Source organism: Pinus tabuliformis, chromosome 4_1 (genome assembly GCF_031772625.1).
Source record: "Pinus tabuliformis cultivar Carrire ecotype Pingquan chromosome 4_1, CPIR1, whole genome shotgun sequence".
Taxonomy (NCBI): Eukaryota; Viridiplantae; Streptophyta; class Pinopsida; order Pinales; family Pinaceae; genus Pinus; species Pinus tabuliformis.
Window position 1 is genome coordinate 841,274,877 of NC_142303.1, and position 21,264 is coordinate 841,296,140.

A 21,264-nucleotide genomic window follows, 5' to 3' on the forward strand; every position below is an offset into this window, starting at 1 on the left:
GATATCACCAGGTACCAATCGAACCCTCTGATGTGTGGAAGACTGCTTTCAAAGCCAAGGAGGGCCTTTTCGAATGGTTGGTTATGCCTTTCGGATTGACGAATGCTCCAGTAACCTTCATGAGGCTAATGGATGATATCTTGCGGCCATTCACCAACTCATTTGTAGTGGTATACTTGGATGACATTCTGATCTTCAGCTAGAGTTGGGAAGAGCACCTCCACCATATCCGACAGGTTCTCCAAACACTGCGGCAACACAAGCTATGTGCCAATTTGGAGAAATGCGCTTTTGGCATGACCCAGGTTCAGTATCTGGGATACATTATTGATGAACAGGGGGTGCATGTGGATCCAGCCAAGATCTAAGTCATTCGAGATTGGCCATCTCCAACCACTCTGACAGAGCTCCGCAGCTTTCTAGGTCTTGCCAACTTCTACCGCAAGTTCGTGTTGGGGTTTTTTCTCATATCACTTGACCCTTGAGTCAAGTCACTAAGGGAGGAGCGAAAGCAAAATTCTTTTGGTCTGAATCTCAATAGAAGGCATTCATAGAGTTGAAAGATCACCTCCCAAGATCTTTTATTATCTCCTACTATCTTCTTGATAATGGTTATGAGATTTTTATTACTTGATTCAGCAAGACCATTACCCTGAGGATAGTAATTTGATGAATGAGATAAGACAATGCCATACTTGAAACAAAAAGACGAAAATTTTGACGAACTAAAAGCCTTGGAATTATCAGTAGTGATCTTAGTAGGGACACCAAATCTAGTAATGATATTATTTTCAATGAAATCCATTATGACCTTTCCAGTGGCATTCTTAGCAGGGATGGCTTCGACCCATTTAGTGAAATAGTCGGTAGCAGTCGAAATTTATGAGTAGCCATTGCTAGAATTTTCATGAAACTTTCCAACGAAGTCCAGACCCCAATGCTAAAAAGGTGTCTCCACAACCACAGGTTGTAAGGGCAGGGTAGCAAGCTTTTGTTTTCGAGTAAACAGTTGGCAGGCTTGACAACTTCTAACAAACTTATGCACATCATAAAAAATTGAAGGCCAGTAATAACCAGCTCTCAGAATTTTGTGGGCAGTATTTCTAGCAGCATAATGACCACCACAAAATCCTGAATGAAACTCAGAAACTAACTTCTTGGACTCAATTTCATCAACACACCTAAGTACTATGCCCTCAGGATTTCTCCATCCAAGGCCATCCTTCATAAGGCAATACTTAGTGGCTTTTAATCTAAGAGCCCTTCTCTTATGAGCGACTAAATGGTTAGGACATGTAAGATTTATCATGTAATAAGACAATATACTTGTTGATCCAGGTGGATATTGGTGGCCACCTGCCAAGTCCACCTGGACCCCCACCATTGTTTCTCTTAGCATTTTCAGTTTCCTTAATTGTAGCACAACTTACTATTTTTAGTAGTTTTTCGGGTTGTGAACTTCCGGAGCCTTTTTGAGGCCCTAAACGACTTTTTTTGGGAAATCTGGGGTGGGTCCCATGTTTCCCTTCCCAAAGTGGTAGTGCTCGGATAGATATTTCTAACGAGCTATTGTATGTGTCAAACAGAGATCGTATGCCAAAGTTACGACCTCGAGAAGTTGATGTACCAATTTACCCAAACGGGGCCCACAATGTGGCGTTTCATCTTCTAGGGTTAGGTTTGGAATGTTAAGGGTTTTCCATTGTTTCTCAACAATAAATAGGCCTTCGAGCCTCATTGTAAGACAGTTCAGAGGCATGTAGCCACTACATCTCTTCTCAGAGATAAGCTACCATCGCCCTAGCTGGTTTATTTCTATTACTGTTTGTAAGCATATTTCAGTATTTTACATTAATGAAATGAAGTATTATTTCCGTTGCATATCTGTGTTTATGGTTATCTTTGTAATTTGTTGTGTTCCTGTTTAAGTCCGGATCACTTGTACCACTCATGCTCTCCTAATCTTTGCAACTCAGGCGAAGATGAATCGCTAAGACAAATCAAACCAAGAGCCTTTTCATTACCTTCGGTCACCATTTGAGCCAAGCCTTGGCCTTTGACTAACTTGGTGGGTCTAATCTCGAAATCATATTCTTGTATTTTAGTAACCCACCTAGCACGAGTCCCTGAGTTATATCCTTAACAACAGAATGTGGGACAAAAGAAATGATTTTGGAATAACCCACATAAGTCTTGAAATGCTTAAGAGATTTGACGAAGGCATAGGCTTGCTTTTCCATGGTGTTGTATTTTAATTCAGAATTTTGAAGCACTCTACTCATGAAAGCAATAGGCTTCTCGTGACAATCCTTATTTTTCTGCAATAAGACACCAGCAATGGTATCTTCAGAAGTGAAAGAGAAAATCATGAAATCCTCAGAGTAATCGGGACTAACTAAAGCATGGGCTCTTGCAATAGAGCCTTTGATTTCTTGAAAAGCCTTTTTGCCGTCTTCTTGTGAAACAAATTTTACATCTTTCTTCAGAAGACTCTGAATAGGCTTAGCCACTTTTGCGTAATTTGGAATAAACCTTCTAAGAAAATTTGTTTTTCCAAGAAAAGACTGAAGGGATTTAAGATTATGGGGAAGAGGAATATTTTGGATTGCTTCAACTCTTTCAAGATCAATCTTGATTCCATCTTTAGAAATGATTTGACCAAGTAATTTCCCTTTGGTTACTCCAAAAACAGACTTATCCAGATTTAAAGAAATCCCGTACTCTCTACATCTTTCAAAAACTTGCCTAAGATGACTTATATGACTAATACCATCCTTAGAAAAACAGTAAGATCATCTTGATAAATTTCGATAAATTTCCCAATTAAACCCTTGAAGGCATAATCCATAGCCCTTTGAAATGTAGACCCAACATTGGTTAATCCAAATGGCTTTCTAATATATTCGAAAGTACTCCATGGTGTGGTGAATGTAGTTTTGTGACGATCTTCCTTCTTAACCCATACCTGATTATATCCAGAAAAATCATCTAACAATGATATCGTTCCAGAACTAGTTACTCTTTACAACATAGTGTCCATGTTTGGCAAAGTGTAATTATCTTTCTTACATGCTAGATTAAGGTTCCGAAAATCAACACAAAGTCTAATTGTACCATTCTTTTTCCTAACAATCCCGAGGTTGGAACATCATGTTGAATGGCTCGTTTGAGCAATAATCCCTGCTGCGAGCATCTTTGAAAGATCCTTTTGAACCAAAGGGGCCAACTTAGGATTTATCCGCTTAAGCTTTTGACGAAAGGGTTTAGCATTTTCATCTTTCAAAGAGATAGTATGCTCCATGACATCTTCCCTATAACCTTCTAATTCATCATAAGAAAATGCTAAAACATCCCGATATTCACGAAGTAAATTGGTTAAATTTTTTCTTTCTTCAACATTAGTACCTTTACTAAGTTTAACGATCTTTGGATCCCTAGAAGTACCAATGTTTACTTCGATGTATTGGCCTGGATCCATTTTATTTTCCTCTCTCAACTTTGTGGCATCATGCCGATCAAAGTGATATTCTAAAGAAAACACATTCCTAGGAGTAGGATTTATGATATCTTCATGATCATCAAATCCATCGTCCTTAGAATCTATCCGAAAATTTTCAAGCTCATCCAAATTATCAAGAAAACAAATCACCTGCTTTTCATCATTAAAGACTTGCCAATGCTCTGAGTTATCTGGAACAGAAGGTCTAAATATAACTTCCATTTTAATCTTATCCTTAATTAGCCCATTAGATAACTGCAAAGTCGAAGCAGCTACAACAAGCTCATCTGCCGAATTATTATGCTCTCTTGGGATTGCCTCAAGGTCAAGGGCATCAAAGTATTCCATAGAATCCCATACAACATTCCGATAATTCCTTAACCTTTGGTTTTTACATGTAAATTTATTTTTAAGCTGCATGATAATTAAGTCAGAATCCCCCTTAATGCTAAGCAACTTGATTCTTAAAGCCTTTGCCAACTCAAGACCCAACAACAAAGCTTCATATTCAACGACGTTGTTGGTTGCTTCAAATTCCAATCGATAGGCAAACTTGAAAATATGACCAAGGGGTGATTTTAACACTATTCCTGCACCTTTACCATGCCTAGATGATGCACCATCAAAATACATGTGCCAAACTTTATCATTGAGATCCCTAATCTTTTTATCAACCTTATCATCGGGAGGAACTATGAAATTAGACATGATAGCATAATTCCCAATGTCAGATTGTTCTTTAATTATTTCATTATGAGGTCTCTTAGGGTCTTCAACATGGAATCTTCTCTCGGGCTCTCTATTAAGTCTCACGAATCCATCACCTCTAAGAGAAGGAATCATAGCGTATGACCAATTCATTTGAATACTCCCTCCTAGATCAAAGGCCCATTTTCTAGATAAAAGCATACCCCAAGCATCAGGCACATCAACAACAACAATGTCCATAACAATCATAATGTTAGGGTAAACTGATAAATGAACTTGTAAATTCTTGATCAGACCATGAACTTCAATCTTCTTAGAATCCATGGCACATATATTGTAGTAAGGCCTAGAAACTCTTAAATTACGTTGTTCCATGACCCTCTTGGTCATGACACAAGCTGATGCACCAGAATCCAGCATGCAATTATTCAATTTATACCCATTAACCATCAAAGTGATAAAGAAAGGCTGATGATCCTTGTTATCTGAATCTAAACTTTGCAAATATATAGGAGCATCGTGATAATCAACCTCCGGGGCTTTCTGTTGAGAAACATTAACTTGAGGACCTTCAATAGCTTTTAGTAACTTAGCTCTTTGGGAAGGGATTTTCACAATCTTGGAGACAGGAACCCAGAGTTTCGCATTATTAAACCAACTTCCCAAATTGACATCTAATCCAGAGTTTGAACCTGGGTTAAAAATTCGAGGGGGAATCTGATTCCCACTCTGATCTTTATCCCTTCTTTGATAAGTTAAACCCTTATCTTTAGCAATTTCCATGATTTGTTCTGGAGAAGGTTTTTTACCATATAATTTAGCCATAATATCATCTTCATTTTCAAAATTATTTATGCAAAAAGCTGACGAGGGATGCATAACATCTCGACTATTTTCCTTAACTTCCATCTAGTCGTTCATAGACAAAGGAAACTCTTTACCCACCACATTTATTTGATTACCGGTCCCAAACATTCCATTATCCAAAATTCTTCTAACGATGGGGCAAGTAGCCTCTTCATGAAGAGAATCACAAGCCCGACAGTAAGGCAGAGAGTCATCAACCAAATTAGTATGTTCAAGCGGATTAGGAGGTCTCTACTCACTAGATTGACCCTTCTTTTGCCAATTATTATTCCAATTATTATTATTATTTCTAGGCTGGAAATTTTGTGTCTGAGTTCTTTCCATTTGGACCATCCTATTCTGCAAACTAGCTATTTCTTTAGCATGGTTAGAGGTTAATTTTGCTTGATTAATTTCCATGCTTTCAATCTTTTGCAGCGATTTCTGAACAAGGTCGTTATCAGGTTCTTGAACCTCTTTTCCTTTAGGCTCTTTCAATTTTGTTGAAGCTCTATCAAAACCTGGGATTTCAGACTTTCCAGATGCTGCCCTATCTTTCTCAAGTTCTACTGCTAAGGCTTGACAATCCCTATAATCGGGAAGTTTAGCATGTCTCAACTCATAGGAGGGCTTAGGGCTAAAGGCATCAATATAAAAATCTCGAAGAGATTTGTCGGCAGGTTTATAATCTTGAGGTAATTCCTTAATAATATCATTAAACCTTTTGTTAAATTCTTCAACGGTTTCACTCTCTCTTTTTTATTATGCTAATAGCATTCACAAGGTGTCTTCCTTCTCTTATTTCCATACTTTTCCTTAAAGGCATTAACAATCGATTGCAAGGAATCAAATGAATCCTGAGGTTTTTCTGAATACCAATCTGAAGCATCGCCCTCCAAGGTTAGAACAAAAAGGGTCATTCTAACATTTTCATGATTAAAATCAACGACCCTTGCATATTTACCCAGCGATGAACTAAAAGCTTTAAGATGCGAGTTAGCACTAATTGCATTATTTCCCTGAAAGATAGGCAATTTATCCATCCCGTGCTTTGGAATATCATTGGGATAACCTTGAATGTTAGAAAAATCGCAAGGGGCAAATATATCCATGATGTCGTGCTCGACTGGGCTAGTAAAAAGCAAGCGGATATCAGAGAGGGCTTCTTGTCCGAGGTTAACAAGAAGTGTACGAGAAGAGAGTTTGTGTAATTGTACTCTGAGAGCCCTTTCAAGATCAGGAGCAGGATTAACCAAACTGCTTGGATGTCTTCTAGTATACACTCTTGCGGAAGGTAAATGAAGAGGAGTCGCCACCCGGACAGGAAGTGTAACACAGAAAAACACGAAAGGAAGGAGTCAAAGACAGGAAAGGACGAGAGGAAAGAAACGAGACAAATGTACCGGGATTTGCTTGGCTAAATCAACTCTAAACCTGGATCAGGCCCACTCAAGCCAACAGATCCTCACTATCAGGGATGTACATCCTTCCATGAAATCGCAAAATTCCATCATCTTCTAATTCATATCCCTCAAGCTTAGTTTTTTTTGGATTTTTACTTTCAAGCTTGGACCTTACTTTTAAATATGAACCGCCTCTTAAGAGATTTTCTAGTACTTGCTTTCTCAAGTCTACCTTGATAGGTATGATGGGGAATATTCGTGGTCTTCTACTTAGCATCTGTCACTACATTCTCTTTTCCTTTAATATATGGAATTCACTCCATCGTCTTTTCCTAGCATTCAAGGCTTTTTGAGTAAACAAATATTGTAAACTTTGGTGGTCACTTTTGAGCATAAAACTTCTCCCTTTTAGACAGTGTCTCCATATCTGTAAATTTAGCATTACAACGACTAACTCCAAATTGTGCATGGTGTAGAGTTCTTCATGAGGTTTTAACTTCCTTGAGACATACGCTATTACTCTGTTGTCCTGCATTAATACAACACATAATCTTTGATTGGATGCATCAATACACACAGTAAAATCTTTGTCCATATTAGGTACTCGCAAGATTGGTGCACTAGTCAACAATCTTCTAAGTTTAGAGAATTCTCTATGACATTCCTCGGTCCATTCATACCAAACACCTTTATGCTTTAGGGTTGTGTCAGGCTTGGCAATTTTGGAGAATCCTTCTACAAACTTTCGAGAGTAGCCGGCTAAACCCATAAAGCTTTGTACTTCATACGCATTTTCTGGTATCAACAATTCCATGATTTCTTTTACCTTCTCATGATCTACGGAGATTCCTTCACCAAATATAATATGACCCAAGTAATGAATCTTCTTTTGAAAGAATGAACACTTGGATAACTTTCCATATAACTGGTGTTCCCTGAGGCAATATAATACTATACGCAAATGTTCTTTCTCGTTTTTGGAGTAGACGAGAATATCATCTAAGAAGACTTGTACAAATTGGTCAAGATATTTGCAGAAAACATTATTCATAAGGTTCATGAATACTACTGGTGCATTGGTCAATCCAAATGGTACCACTGTGAACCCATAATGCTCGAAGCGTGTTTGGAATGCAGTTTTAGAGATATCACTTTCCTTAATTCTTAGTTGATGATAACCAAACCGTAGATCAATCTTTGAAAAGACAGAAGCTCATTTCATTTGGTCGAAGAGGTCATCAATTCGAGGCATTGGGTACCTATTATTTACTGTAGCTCAATTTAAATCTCAATAGTCTATGCATAGTCGCAAGAAACCATCCTTCTTCTTGACAAAAATTACAGGTGCACCCCAAGGCGAGGTACTAGGTCGGATGTGTCCTATATCCAGTAGTTCTTTCAACTGGATTTGTAACTCTTGAAGTTCAAGAGCTGTCATTCTGTAAGGTGTTTTAGAGATTGGTTCTGTACCAGGTTTCAATTCTATTGAGAGATCTAGCTCTCTTTCAAGAGGTAATCCTGGTAGTTCCTTGGGAAAAACATCCAGAAATTCAGATAACACCGGATATTGTTCTAAGGACGGTCCTTTCTCCTTACTTACTTCTTGAACTACATATACCTGACAACCTTTTCTTAAGCAATGCTTCATTTGCATTGCTGAGATGAAGCGTAAAGATACTTTCCTCTTAATACCTTGGATTTGGATCGTCTCCCCTTCATCATTTATACAGAGAATTGTTTTCCCGTAACATTCTACCCATGCTTGATGAGCTTCTAACCAGTCCATCCCTATGACGAGGTCGTAAGTTCCTAGGGCTGTGACATAAACTTTTAACTTAGTCGAACAGATCCCTAGATCAACTCTACATTCCTCAACACTTAAGTCTACGGACTGAAGTTCTCCTGAAGCCATTTCCACCTGTCTGAAATCGTTTTTCTTGCAGGTTGCCAACCCACATTTATTTAATGCATATGATGAAATGAAACTATTAGTTGCACCAGTATCAAATAAGATTTTGAGTTTTATACCGTTAATAGTACCTGAGTAGTCAACTACAATGAACTGATGTTCTGCTTGGTTTTTGTTGACTATTGCATGGATTTTATGATTGCCTTGGGTATTTGATGATGGTTCTTTTCCTGCTCAATGCATTACATTTGACGAGGCTTTCGGACAATCACGCTGAAAGTGTGGTCCTCCACATCCCCAACAATTAACCTAGGATGGTCCCCTTGAGTCAAATTGTGAGTTGCTAGACAAGGAATTTCGTATTCCTGTGCTATTTCCTCTCGTGTTTCTTCCTCTATTAGTAGTTCCTCCAGATTTCCATGGACTTGTGTTTGACGATTCAACAACTATATTATTAACTGTCATGGGAGTTCTTGCTCCTACTCCTCTCGAGGTAAATCTATTAGCATAAGGAGGTGGTCACGAGCTACTTCCCCTGAAGAAGTTTCATGGAGCCTTCCTTGGAAATCCTGGTTGCGAGGGTCCTGTCGGTTTGACATCCCTTTTTATCTCCAGATGCTTATCTGCATAACGGCCACATTCAACTGCCTGGGCTACTAATGATGGCTTCCACATCCTAACTTTGGCCCTTATTCGAGGATTTAATCCTTATACAAAGCGCTTAACTTGACATTCGTTCGTATCTAGATAAAGGATATATTTCACAAGCTCTATAAACCTTATCTCATATTTCTCCATTGTTTTGTTACCTTGGACTAGCATATGAAAGGCATTGTCTTCCTGCTCTTGAAAATAAGGTGGCAATTATTTAGCGCAAAATCTTTCCTCGAACAACTCCAAGGGAAATTTATCCGCTGTGAGGTGTAATTGTTTTTCCAGATTCCCCACCAAATCAAGGCACTTTCCCTTAATTAAAAGATGACAATCTTTGTCTTGGAGGTAGAAGATTACTCTCTTAGCGCAAAACATCTGTTAATTCCTTTTGCCATGCTTCGACACATTCTCCAGCTCGTCCTCTTGAAAATTCTTGGAGTTTGATCTCTTGCAGCTCCGTAGAAATATCTTCCTTCGGTTGTCTATAATCAAAATTCTTGGGTTCCCTTGGGTTTCTTTCCTCAAGTTGAGGTTTCTCTTCCTTGTTATGAGCTATTGGCGACCCTTTTAATGTTTCCAAGATGGCTTTCAATGAGCGCATTATAACGATTAGCTCAGGTGCTGAAGTGTTTGGTGTTGATGATGGTATCGGGGGTGGGGATGGTGATGGTGATGGTGATGGTGATGACGATGGTGGTGGCGTTAGAGATAGCGATGCTACCCGATGGCGTCGTCATCGTTGATATGTCTTTACCATCGTAGCTTTTCTTGAATACATAATAAAACTATGAAAATCTGAGGTACAATTTAGTTTTAATAAATATAATTTCGTAAATTCAAGATCACACATGGGTATAGTTTTATGCTATTATTACCTGCAGGCAGGTCTTACTGGTACTGAGGTCAAGGAGGGTGCCATCGCTACCTCCTTATCCTAATGCATGGTGTTCTATCCTAATGCGTAATAATACTTGTCACAATGCTTGGCCTTCATAGACCATAATATCACTTCGTAATATCTACCTAGCGTTTTCTAATCCTAAATGTGACTCTTTTATATATATAAAACTTATATTTCAACATCATTTTAGATAATGAGTTGAGTAAAATATGTTTAGATAATTATAGAAGTATACCAACTTTATAAAAGCATAGAAGTTTTGTCTAAATTATAAATTTGAATAGAGATAACTAATAATATAGTAGTATGTGTTAAAAGCTATTGTTTGCATTTAAAATTTCATAGGGCACAAAGCCACTAGGAGATGGATATAAAAATAGATTCGATATCACGCTGGGTGGAGGGGAGTATAGTATCTTTCTTCATTTTATAACTCAACCGGTCAATTCACTTGTAATTTAATTTTTATTTGATTTCACTTTCAATTTGATTAAGGAGCGAATGAGGCACATAAAGCAATCTTTCTCGTTTTCCCTTTGGGAATTGAATGATAAATATAAAGCAATATTTTCCATTCCTCATTTGTAGTTAGTGTGTTGCATCTTGCCGACCCGTTCTTCGTGGAACTTTCGCGTATCTCTTTAAAAAAAAGAAAATGATAACACCATCCGTTCTGATTGAACCTCTCTCGTTATGGTTTTGCCAAGAACATTAAAATGCGGAAGATGTATATGACATCAAACATGTGCATATTAAACATCAAAGTTTCAAAAATATTTAAAAAAAAATAAAATTTCTCCAACTAAATTACTAACTTCTCAGAATATACCAAATCACAGGCGGGACATACATGATAATTAATGCTTCTATGTCGTTTAATTGTCAACGCTATTCGCTCTTCGTCCGTCTCACAACATGACATCCTAACACCACCTTCGATTGGTCGAATAGAAGAAAGAGAGAAAGAAATTATTTTAACGTCCACGAGGCTAAAGATAGCCTATGGGACAGATTGCTTCTTCATCTGCTTGATGTATTCGGCCCTTTTTTTGTGAAGCTTCACAATAAATGCTCCCATCTTCTCGACAAACCCCTCGTTAAATAGATTATCCCAAGAGCTAGCTGCCAGCGTATCTGCATAACTTTCCCTGTTGTCTTTGAAGGCCTCACATTCTAAAATGAAATGTTTTTCTGTTTCCATTTTTCCGGAAGAACAAAAAATGCATACCCTTTCCTCCCACATTTCCTTTGGCCTTTTCTAGCGCCTTGTTTCACAACGGAGTTGATGAGAATTAGTCCTTAACTGAGCAATAAGAATTTTGGCTCTCCAAGAGATATTGGCCTCTATGTATGCTTTTGGTTGATGATTATGAGTGGGATTTAACACTTCAATATAGTAATTTTTCTTTCTTCCTAGCTCCTTCTCCCAAGTACGTTTGTGGAACTTTTCCATAACAAAAGCTTTTATCTCTTCGCTGTTTATGGGGCACGCGTTCAAGCAAATATCCCATTTACTAAACCATTTGTTATTTTGCTGCATCCAAGTTTTTTTGCTCTTGCACAATCTATCATTAAAGACAACCTTAGGCCATCTACCCTCTTCCATTTGCTCAATTTTTTTTAAATACCTTATGACTCGCACCATAGCAATTGCTTCAATAGGAGCAGTCCCTGTTTCACTTAACAAGATATCATAAGGAACTGCACTTTTAATCTTAAATTTGTTTGTAATCAAACGCTTCTAAATTTTCTCAATTTGTCTCCACTGCATGTCGGAAGTACTGCTAGCCCACAGTTCACAACCATATAGAATCACTGGAATCACTAGAAGCCCAAAAAGAGTTTGAGTGGTCTTCCAGTCCCATAACTCTGCCTCTCTACACCTATTTTGAAAAGCATAAAATGCTTTCCAACCCCCCAAAGTTCTTTTCTTTCTACAACCATTCCAGCTTAGATTTTTGTTGAAGTCAATTCCGAGGTATTTGTAATCCGCAACTTCTTCCAGAAGAACTTATGTTGGTTATGTTTTCTTTTCTTAGAGAAGACCACTACTTTCGTTTTGTTGATATTGACTTGCATCCCCACACTTCTACAAAAATGCTCAAGGGATAGTAAGTGCTCTTGCAAACCAAGAGCCGATTTAGCAATCAGAATAAGGTCATCTGCATACAAAAGAAGCCTTATAACAAACTTGCACAAATAGATACCATCACCCCCTTGTGAATTTAACCACTCCTCAAGCTTGTCGATATATAAACAAAAAAGGGTAGGAGACAGTGGGCAATCTTGCTTGACCCCGATATTGCTTCTAAAACTTTCAGAAATCCCTGCTGAAGTTCTAATTTTGACTTTCACCGCTTCATACAACCTATGCACAACTGCTCTCAAATGTTTAGGAACCCCAAATTCCTCCATTCTTTGCCAAAGTTTATCCCTAGGAATCGAGTCAAACGCTTTTCTGAAATCAACAAAGCAACAAAAGACTTCCTCCTTCTTCCCCCAAACTTTTTCAATGATGTGCCTTAAAGTTATGCAATGATCAACTGTGGAATGCTTAGGTCTAAAACCGGCTTGCCCTTTAGCACGCTTATTTCTTTCTTCTGCCCACTTGCTAATTTTGTTTTCTAGCATGCTTCGAAATAGCTTTGCAAACAACGGGTTTATCATGATGGTCCTATAATTGGAGGGATTATTGATGTCGCCGCCCTTGAAAAGAGGTATTGCCAGACTAGTTGTCCAATCTGTGGGGAGCCCTTGTTGTATGATGTTGTTGAAGATTTTTGTAATGTGAGATGCAAGAATCTTTGAGCCCCACTTTAGATATTCTGCTTGGAGTTTAGCTAAGTCTTTTGCTTTTCCAACACCCAACTTCTTGATACCCATCTCTACCTCTTGTACCGTGAAGAGTTTAGTATCAGTGTTGACCAAGGGGGGAGGGTCAACCTTGGGAACCTACTCATAGAGTTGTCTTGCATAGTCAAACCATTTAGAAGCTGTAATATTATTTCCAATTTGTATCTTTTTCGGTTGGAGCTCCTTCCAAAATAATTTGGGATTATTTTTCCCAAGGAAGATTAGTTCTTCCCTCCTTGAAACCATGAAATCAACCTTTTTCTTGCTTAATAAATGCTTGTAAGATTTGAGCTTTATGTTATCCTTGTTTGACTCTTTCCACATTCTCCTTGCCTTTTTGCATTCCTCATCAAACCAAACATTAACCGGAAAGCAATTTGTTTCAGACTTCTTAATTTTTGTTCTTTTGCACTTTGCAAGTGCGCATTGAATTAAATGTGTCAATTCATGACTATGAACGCTGTGAATTGTAATTTTCTCCTTCTCAAAGAGTCTCTCTAACGTCACTTTGAAGGTATTACAATTTTCTGGGGTCAAGAATTTTGCCCTGTGGGAGATTTTGTTGGACATTCTGAATTTTTGACTCTAATTGTTTCTTTCCAATCCAAGAGAAACGTAAATAAATTGGCTTGTGATTTGATTTCAAATCCCACCGCTGATCTCCAACCAAAACTTCTTCCATTTCTCATACAAACCATGCGAGCAAATTACATAATCTACCACACTTGCTCCATTGTAAGTATTGCAAGTGAAATTACCGGACTTTGCCCATCTAGTCAAGCCATTGCAAATGACTAAATGAAAGGCCCCACATAGAGTAAGCAATTGTTCACCAAAGAGATTGCAGCTCTTGTCCTCTGAAATTCTTTCCCACTGATGATTGCTTTCTTCTGTAAGCCAAATAGGGTCACAATCATCTTTACAACAAAGAATGCTAGCTTGCTCACTTGCAGTCCTAGCATTGAAATCACCCACTATAAGGACTTCACCTAGCTGAGAATATGTTGCAATATCCACTTTTAAAGTTGCAAATGAATCTTTGTGGTCAAGCCCTCTACCTTTGTAGATTTTTGAGACCTGTGGCGCAAAATAGCATGCTGCAATTATGATGTGGTTTTCATTTTCTGATATTTTAAACCAAATGAATTGCTTATTTGAGTCTTCTTTTTCTAACTGAATGAGACGACCTTCTTTCTCCCTTACTAAAACCATGATACCCCCGTGCCCTTTGCCATTCCCTGCTGCCTTGTTCCACACTGCCATCTTCCAGTATCCTTCAATCAAAGGTGTCTTGCACCCTTCATGCTCATGTGTTTCTATGAGGCAAATTATGTCTCTATTTTCCGCAATAGGCCCTAACCCAGGTCCTCGTCTCCATGGGTAACCTCTGCAGTTCCAACAAACTAATCTCAAGAAAACCTGGGTATGACTTGATTGCATTTTGACGTGCAAGATTCACATTTGAGTCTTTGCCCTTATTTTATATTTTTATAAAACAAATACTTATTATTTAGGAATGCAATTAAATTCATATTCTTTTCTTTCGTTAATTTTTTTTTATAAAACTGAAGCTACTCTATTTTAATTTTGGCACACAGGAGTGCTTCGAACTTGCTCTATTTTGAATTAATATTGTTCATCATGCAATCTGCAAATTTTTAATATTGTTCATATACATATATTAATGTTATAAACAAATATTTGATTGAAATGCAACGTTTCCACTTAGACCTTTATTTATATTTTATTATTACTATTTTTTTTAATAAAAAATTATGTAAATTTAAATATAATAAAAATATTTTAAATAATTAAGTGGAAAATTAATTAATATATTAAACTTTTTAAAATGATTAATCACTGTGAACACCAACGTAATGACACTAATTAGTCTTTATCAACCTTAATATTCCCGTATAAGAATAAATAAAGCCATTTGACATACACTTAAACATATCACTGGCCAAGAGAGAAGGGGAAAGCCTCTATCGATCTATGCACACTTTATGTCACGTTGCAGTCGACCACGAGTCTTCGTGCGAGAAGTCAATCGATCCATGGATCAATAGTGGTGGTGCTGAACATAGAAATCTGAGTGATTCTCAAGTTTTCGGCGGTGCTCGGCAGATGCTCTGTGTTCCAGGGGATTCATATTGTCCGTGATATAACCTTCGTTAATTCATTAATTATCCTTCCTTAAAATAATTATTAAATAAATTAAAAAATTATTAAAATTGCTAATTTTGTGAGGAACGTATATTTATTAATGTTTCAATTAAAAGAAATATACCCTAAATCGAAATATTAACTTATATTTTTAAAAGAGTCTCTGTATCCTACCCGACTTTCAATAATTCTATGCAGATTTCAAAGTGGAATGGTTCGAGACAATGGTAACATTAAAACATAATGGTTTGATTTCTGAAATAAACGCTAAAAATCGATTTTCTGAAATAAAAGCTGGCAATGCTTGCCCCTAGATTGAGTTAGCCGGAAAGACTACGTTCGGCTGGGCTTTGCTTAAGTGATAAATAGTCATTATATTAATGTAAAGGTCGTTGACGAGACATAGTAGAAAGAAAGGAAAAAACATTTTAATATGTACGCTACATTAGCGCCATACCACAGTAGCGAAGGCCAAGATATAATTTCACACAACACCATCGCACAAGCAGTCATTTACCGAGTACTTGCTTTACGCTTAAGAAGCAAATGGAAATTACTGTTTACTTTATGATGCCAATTTCATTCTAATAGTATTCAAATTAAAAAAAATGTGGGCACATAATTTAGTTGGTGAGAAATAAGCAAAGCTCTATATCATCTTAAGGAATGCAATTTTACTATAGCCCATTTCTGTAACTGAGTTATTATAATATGCCTATCTTTTGAAATATAACGAGGGAAAAACTCTATAAGAATCAAATTTGGCCTTTGCACAAGATTTTCCTGTCTTGCAGATTAAAATAGGACTGCCATGTAAAAAAAATTGGGTTCACATCTGACAATATTAATATAATTGGTCACACAAGCGTCATCGTGTAGACTTCCCAAGCCATGGGAAGAATGTGGGTAACCAGTTTGTTATGCTAATGTAGGTATAAATATATGAAAATAATACAATCTAAATGCGTTGATTTCTAGTAGGAATTATACTCAAATAAAACGACCTATGTAGCAGAAAATGAAATCTGATGGCAAGTCGAGGATTTGAAGGGCGTGTTGAAATTCATCCATGACCACGATCGAGACCGAGTTCAGTGTTGTGTGTATCTATGACCTCTGGAAAAAAAATACAATACAGATGGGGCATTTTTCAACTTTATAATCGACAATAAATATTTATTTAAATGATTGCAGGATATTAAACTAACAAAATGTTAAAACCGTTATAGAAGGGATGGGGCCTATAAGGCTCCAAAGAGTTCAACCGACTTTGATAACAGAATGTAGAACCCTTACCAAAACAAACCCCCAATTGACACAATTTGACCATATCGAGGCCCAAAATTCAGAGATTGATGTTTTAAAGCAAAATTTGTGAAATTTAATTCACAGTCTATACATGGATTTCGCTTTTGAAGTTTATCTCGGGCTACCATTGCTCCAAATTCGTTGCCGTTACCAAAAGACCCAAAATCTCCCAGCCAAACTGGGACAATATCGGTAACCAACTCCAAAGTTTGAAGTAATTTGCCCCATGCCCAAAAGCTCTCTTCCTATGTGTCTCTCTTTGGTAAATTCCTCCTCTCATTCTTTGTCTTTGTAAGAACAAAAAAAATACCCCCTTCTTCTGTCCTCCTCGATTCTCTTATAACATCTCCAAAAGCCCACTGTCTTCCCCTCCTTCCACCGTCTTAACATTCCCCGTCCATCTGTTTTCCCTACACCTGTCCTGTTACGTGGAATATGATTCATCTTTAGAGGTGGTCACCTCTCATTTTAATAACGCTGTTTGGTTAAATTGATTTTGGTTTTGTAGACTAGTTTAATCTTTATATTTTATTTTGAACTTTATTCAATGTTATGTGATTATATTATTTAGTTTTTTATATATATATATATATAATGTATAATTCTTTTAGTTAATATAAAAATGTTATTTATTTTAATTTCACTTTTATATTATACAATCCTTTGTGTGTATATATATATTGAATAGTACTTTAAATGGTTTCATATTATAGGGGTGGCATAATTAGGGCCCACTCCACATATTCATTATGTTGTAGTGAGTTAGTTATTTACTTAGTATTTTAATAATTAAATCATTAGTCTAGACATTTTCCAATATCAGCTAATATGTATTCATTATGTTCTAGTGAGTTAGTTATTTACTTAGTACTTCAATAATTAAATCATTACTCTATACTTAGACATTTTCCAATATCAGCTAATATGTATACTAGTGCTATATATGTGATGCATGCGTATGTAGCTATCAAATGCATATCTTGTATTCATGCTAATATTGCTATGCTATTCATTACCATTACAATTATGGCCATTACAATTATGGAGTGTAATATTGAGGAGATCAAGAAAGTCAAACCCATGACATCCCCAACTTTGGGGAAGAGGTCTCATGTCTAGGTCATGATCACCTGGTGTATAACCCTCAAGGCCCTATTCACAATTTGAATTCTAGAAGCTTATTTCAAATTGAGACGTTACCAGTGACTGGAAGATTATGTTCATAGGAATACACGTAAAAAACAAAGGGCCAGCCTTGGGTGTACTTTGACTTCATTTTTAGATGTAACATGGATGCTTGGATTCTGTGTAAATATGATTTTATTTGGCAGTGTAGTGTAGGTAGATTCCTACTGAATCAAATGTAGGATGAAGATTTGTGGCTTCTGAGTTTCACATTGGTGCAGAGACAGATTGATGTTACCTTAGATTCGGTTCTTAATGCAAAATATATTGGGCAGGATGTTTCCCTTATGCGAATGTGTCATCAAAATTGTCCTTATGTTTTTATTTTCATACTATTATGTAGGAATGGCATATACCATTTCTTTAATTGCATAGTCATTTTTTCACTCACTGTTTATATTTATTGTTTTTTTAGGCACTTGATTTCAAGTTATGTACTGCAGGGATGAGACACATGAGGCTATCAAGTATTTGGAATTCTGTGTTCAGCGGCTGCAAAATGAAGATTCTGCTGTACATAATTTACTGCTGTCATTGTACACAAAGCAGGTATGTTCAACAACATTGTACTCTCTTCAAACATGGTAAAGTGTAAGTTTCCATTCTTGCATAAAAGAGGTCTCTTTATGAAGAATGTAATAATATTAGTAGATGTCATGTTTTCGATAGTGGGAACTGTATACTGTTTGTGCTAGTTCATAACTAAAGATTATATGATATCCTAGGCTGGTTTTTTCTTCATTTATTTTGCCCCTTGTCCATTTTATTTGGGCAAATCAAATGTCATAATTATACATTAATTTTTGAATCTCAAGTCTGTGGGTTTTCTTGAATCTCCAGTGATGAGATGGTATAGTAAGTTTCCACAGGCTAGTGAAAATTCTGTAAAAATATGGTGTGTTCCAGCTTGTGGTTTCATTTTGTTAAACTCTCTTATGCCAGATCTGATTTACTTTACTTTAGCAATTTATTAAAAACCCAGGAAATATTTCTGAAATTGATGATAGAAAAAACTCATTGGTATATTAACTCAAAAAATCAAATGCAGCAGAAATAAAAGGAGATAACAATCATACTACAACAGCCAATTTATATCAAACAAAATCTTCCTTTGTATTAAATTTCTCAGGAAAATCTTGGCCTAGACCCACAAAGAATATATAGAAAAATACTACTGATGGGAACTTGGAAACTTGGTCCCACTGGGAAAATCATCCATAAAGAAATTGGCCCATGGAAATTGACGCTCCTGAAGAAACATGACCCTAGAGAATTTGACCTATCTCACTAGCAAATTGGCCCCGTTTCTTTTTACCTTGTATAGGCCCTTGCGTAGTTAAGATAAATTGACCTCTCTAGATATTTTTACCTCCTCAATTCATCCCTCCTCTTCGGCAACTCAGCCTCTCTGAAGTTCTCCAGAAATTCCCTGCTGCACTTCTCCTCGCTTCTCTTCAGTCTAGTCAAGTCTCTCGCTCTCGAGAAAATCACTTTCTCCACAACTGTGTGTCTTCACCTCTCCCTTAGGCTTATTTTATAATTTCATTAAGCCAAAATCCATAACCCTAATCTCCTAGGTGATGAATGGCTAAGATTAAATCCTAAACCTCACTTGAGATCAATGATTGAGATTTTATACAAGTTACTTAAATAATTTTACTATTTAAATTTTATTCTTAGAACTTTGGGCTAATAGTCCATGATAATTAATTAAATTAATTATGGTACTTTTTCTAAATTAACCTGTCGTTGCACAAACTAGCAGGCCTTGTAAATAGGGTAAATCTATAGGGTACAACAACAATTTGGGACGACGATTCACTATCACCACAACCTATGTCCCCTTCTCTTCTTGGATTTTCACTGACGGGAGGATTCCTAGTATCCCTCACTTGTGATTAATGTGTCTATAAGAGGATTCAAAGTGAGACAATGATGGCTCATTCAATGGAAAGGTTCAATTAAGTGTGAGCTTTGGGAGAAGCTAGGTAAAACTTTTCATGAAAAACCCCTTTGAGAGAAACACTATACGAGACCTAGGGTTATGGTATTTGCCGAGATAAGAGTTCATCCAAGGTCAAGATAGTTAAGAGAAAGGGTTTTGAATGATACACTATTGAAGTATAAACCTTCAAAGAATCCCTAAGTTGAAAGGCAGCTTCAAGGGTTCCGACTTGGTGTGCAAGCTAGGGCATCCGTTTTCTTGAGATTCCATCGTTAAAATTTGTTCAAAACTTGCAGGTGCCTAGAGGAGACACTATATAAGAGGTCTGTTTGATTGGAATCCAAAGTGCACTCCTCTGGAGAATTTCACACCAAGCCCTAGAGAGGCTACCATAGCCTTAAAGGGACGAGGAAAAGAGAGAAAAAGAGGTGAAGAAGAATGATTTTCAAATTAGAAGGTGATCACCAAGGATCCTAGACCTAGTGCTTGCCTATTGGGAGAAATGGAGTCAAGATAAAGCATGTGATTGCAATTTCATTCTTCAAGGAGGCATAGAAACAATTTCGCTACCCTAGATGCAGGCAACAACAAAATGATATCTAGAATTTTATGTGAAAATTCGGAAACCCAAATCCTGTTGCAGCAATTGGAAATTATTCTCCTAATTTTTAATTAAATTAACAATTCACTGTTTCCTACAACAAATACTGAATAACTCACAATGCAACCTACACAAATAAAACTGCGGAAGAATAAACGTTGGAAGAAATGCTAACACACACATAAATTTACATAGTTATTTTTGGACAAATGTCCCCGGAAAAACCCAACTTGGGAAAACCGATGCAGCAATGAGGGTTTTATTTTATTATGCAACAGTGAAATCTGAGTACATCTATGGATGCCCAACTGGCAATCCAAACAACAAGAAAATTTGGCAGAGATATTCCCTAAGCAACCCCGACACTCGCATTGCCTGCACTCGCACTGCCTGCACTTGCACTGTCTGCACTCGCGCTGCCTGCACTTGCGCTGCCTGCACTCGCACTGCCTGCACTTGTGTTCTTGCAATCGCGCGTTCCTGCACTTGCGCATTCCTGCACTGGGAATACCTCAGCCTCTTGGTACTGCCTCTCTGGATCTGGAAATCTTCCTCCGGATCACTGTCCTTGCCCCTCACTAACACTGCGTCCCTCTCTGGCTCGAACTCTACTGCTCCTAGCTCGATCTGCATAAGGAATTGCTACTTAAGTGCACTCTCCAAGTGCCCATCGACTTCTTATAATCCTCTATTGGGACTCCAACGACCAAGATTAAATCTTAATTGATGGCTAGGAATAACTTGAAGTTGATCTGTGTGAGCTTCTAGAACATTCACACCTTGACTTAATTAATTATGATTAACTAACCATATTCCCTAAGTTTAGACTTAGGAAATATTAAAAAACTGGTTAATAATCTAATTAAGTCATTTCTAGGCGGAATTTCCAAAAACAATTTTTGGGTTTTGGAGATCTCATGTATTCTAGCCAGTGTTGCGAAAATAAAATCGCGATTTTTTCATTTTAAAAAAATCACCAAAAAATCATGAAAAAATTGCCAAGAGTTTTTCCAAAATGAAAAAATTGCGATAAAAATCATAAAAATTGCAATAAAATTGTAAAAATCGCCAAAAAATCATAAAAATCGTCAAAAAATTGTGGATGCTTTAGATACTTGAAAAAATTGAAAAAAGATGATTCGTTTTATATTTTTTTAATGTTGTCGATGTTTTGTTAATTTTTTTTCTGATTTATTCATTTTTTACTATTTTTTTCCGATTTTTTCCCCTCATCGATTTCATCCCGATCGCGATGTTTGCAACACTAATTTTAGCCTCTCCACAAA

The 21,264-nt window shown here is 37.0% G+C and overlaps 1 protein-coding gene across 5 annotated transcripts in view; it reads left to right on the forward strand.

Annotated features, from left to right (window-relative positions):
* LOC149178836 (zinc ion binding protein) overlaps positions 1-21,264 on the forward strand; it is a 496,683-nt gene that overhangs the window by 295,864 nt on the left and 179,555 nt on the right. For all 5 annotated transcript variants that reach the window (XM_089420459.1, XM_089420458.1, XM_089420457.1 and 2 more), the window contains one exon: positions 17,876-17,981. In XM_089420459.1, coding sequence (XP_089276585.1) covers positions 17,876-17,981 — 106 coding nt within the window. The remainder of the gene's footprint in view (positions 1-17,875; positions 17,982-21,264) is intronic.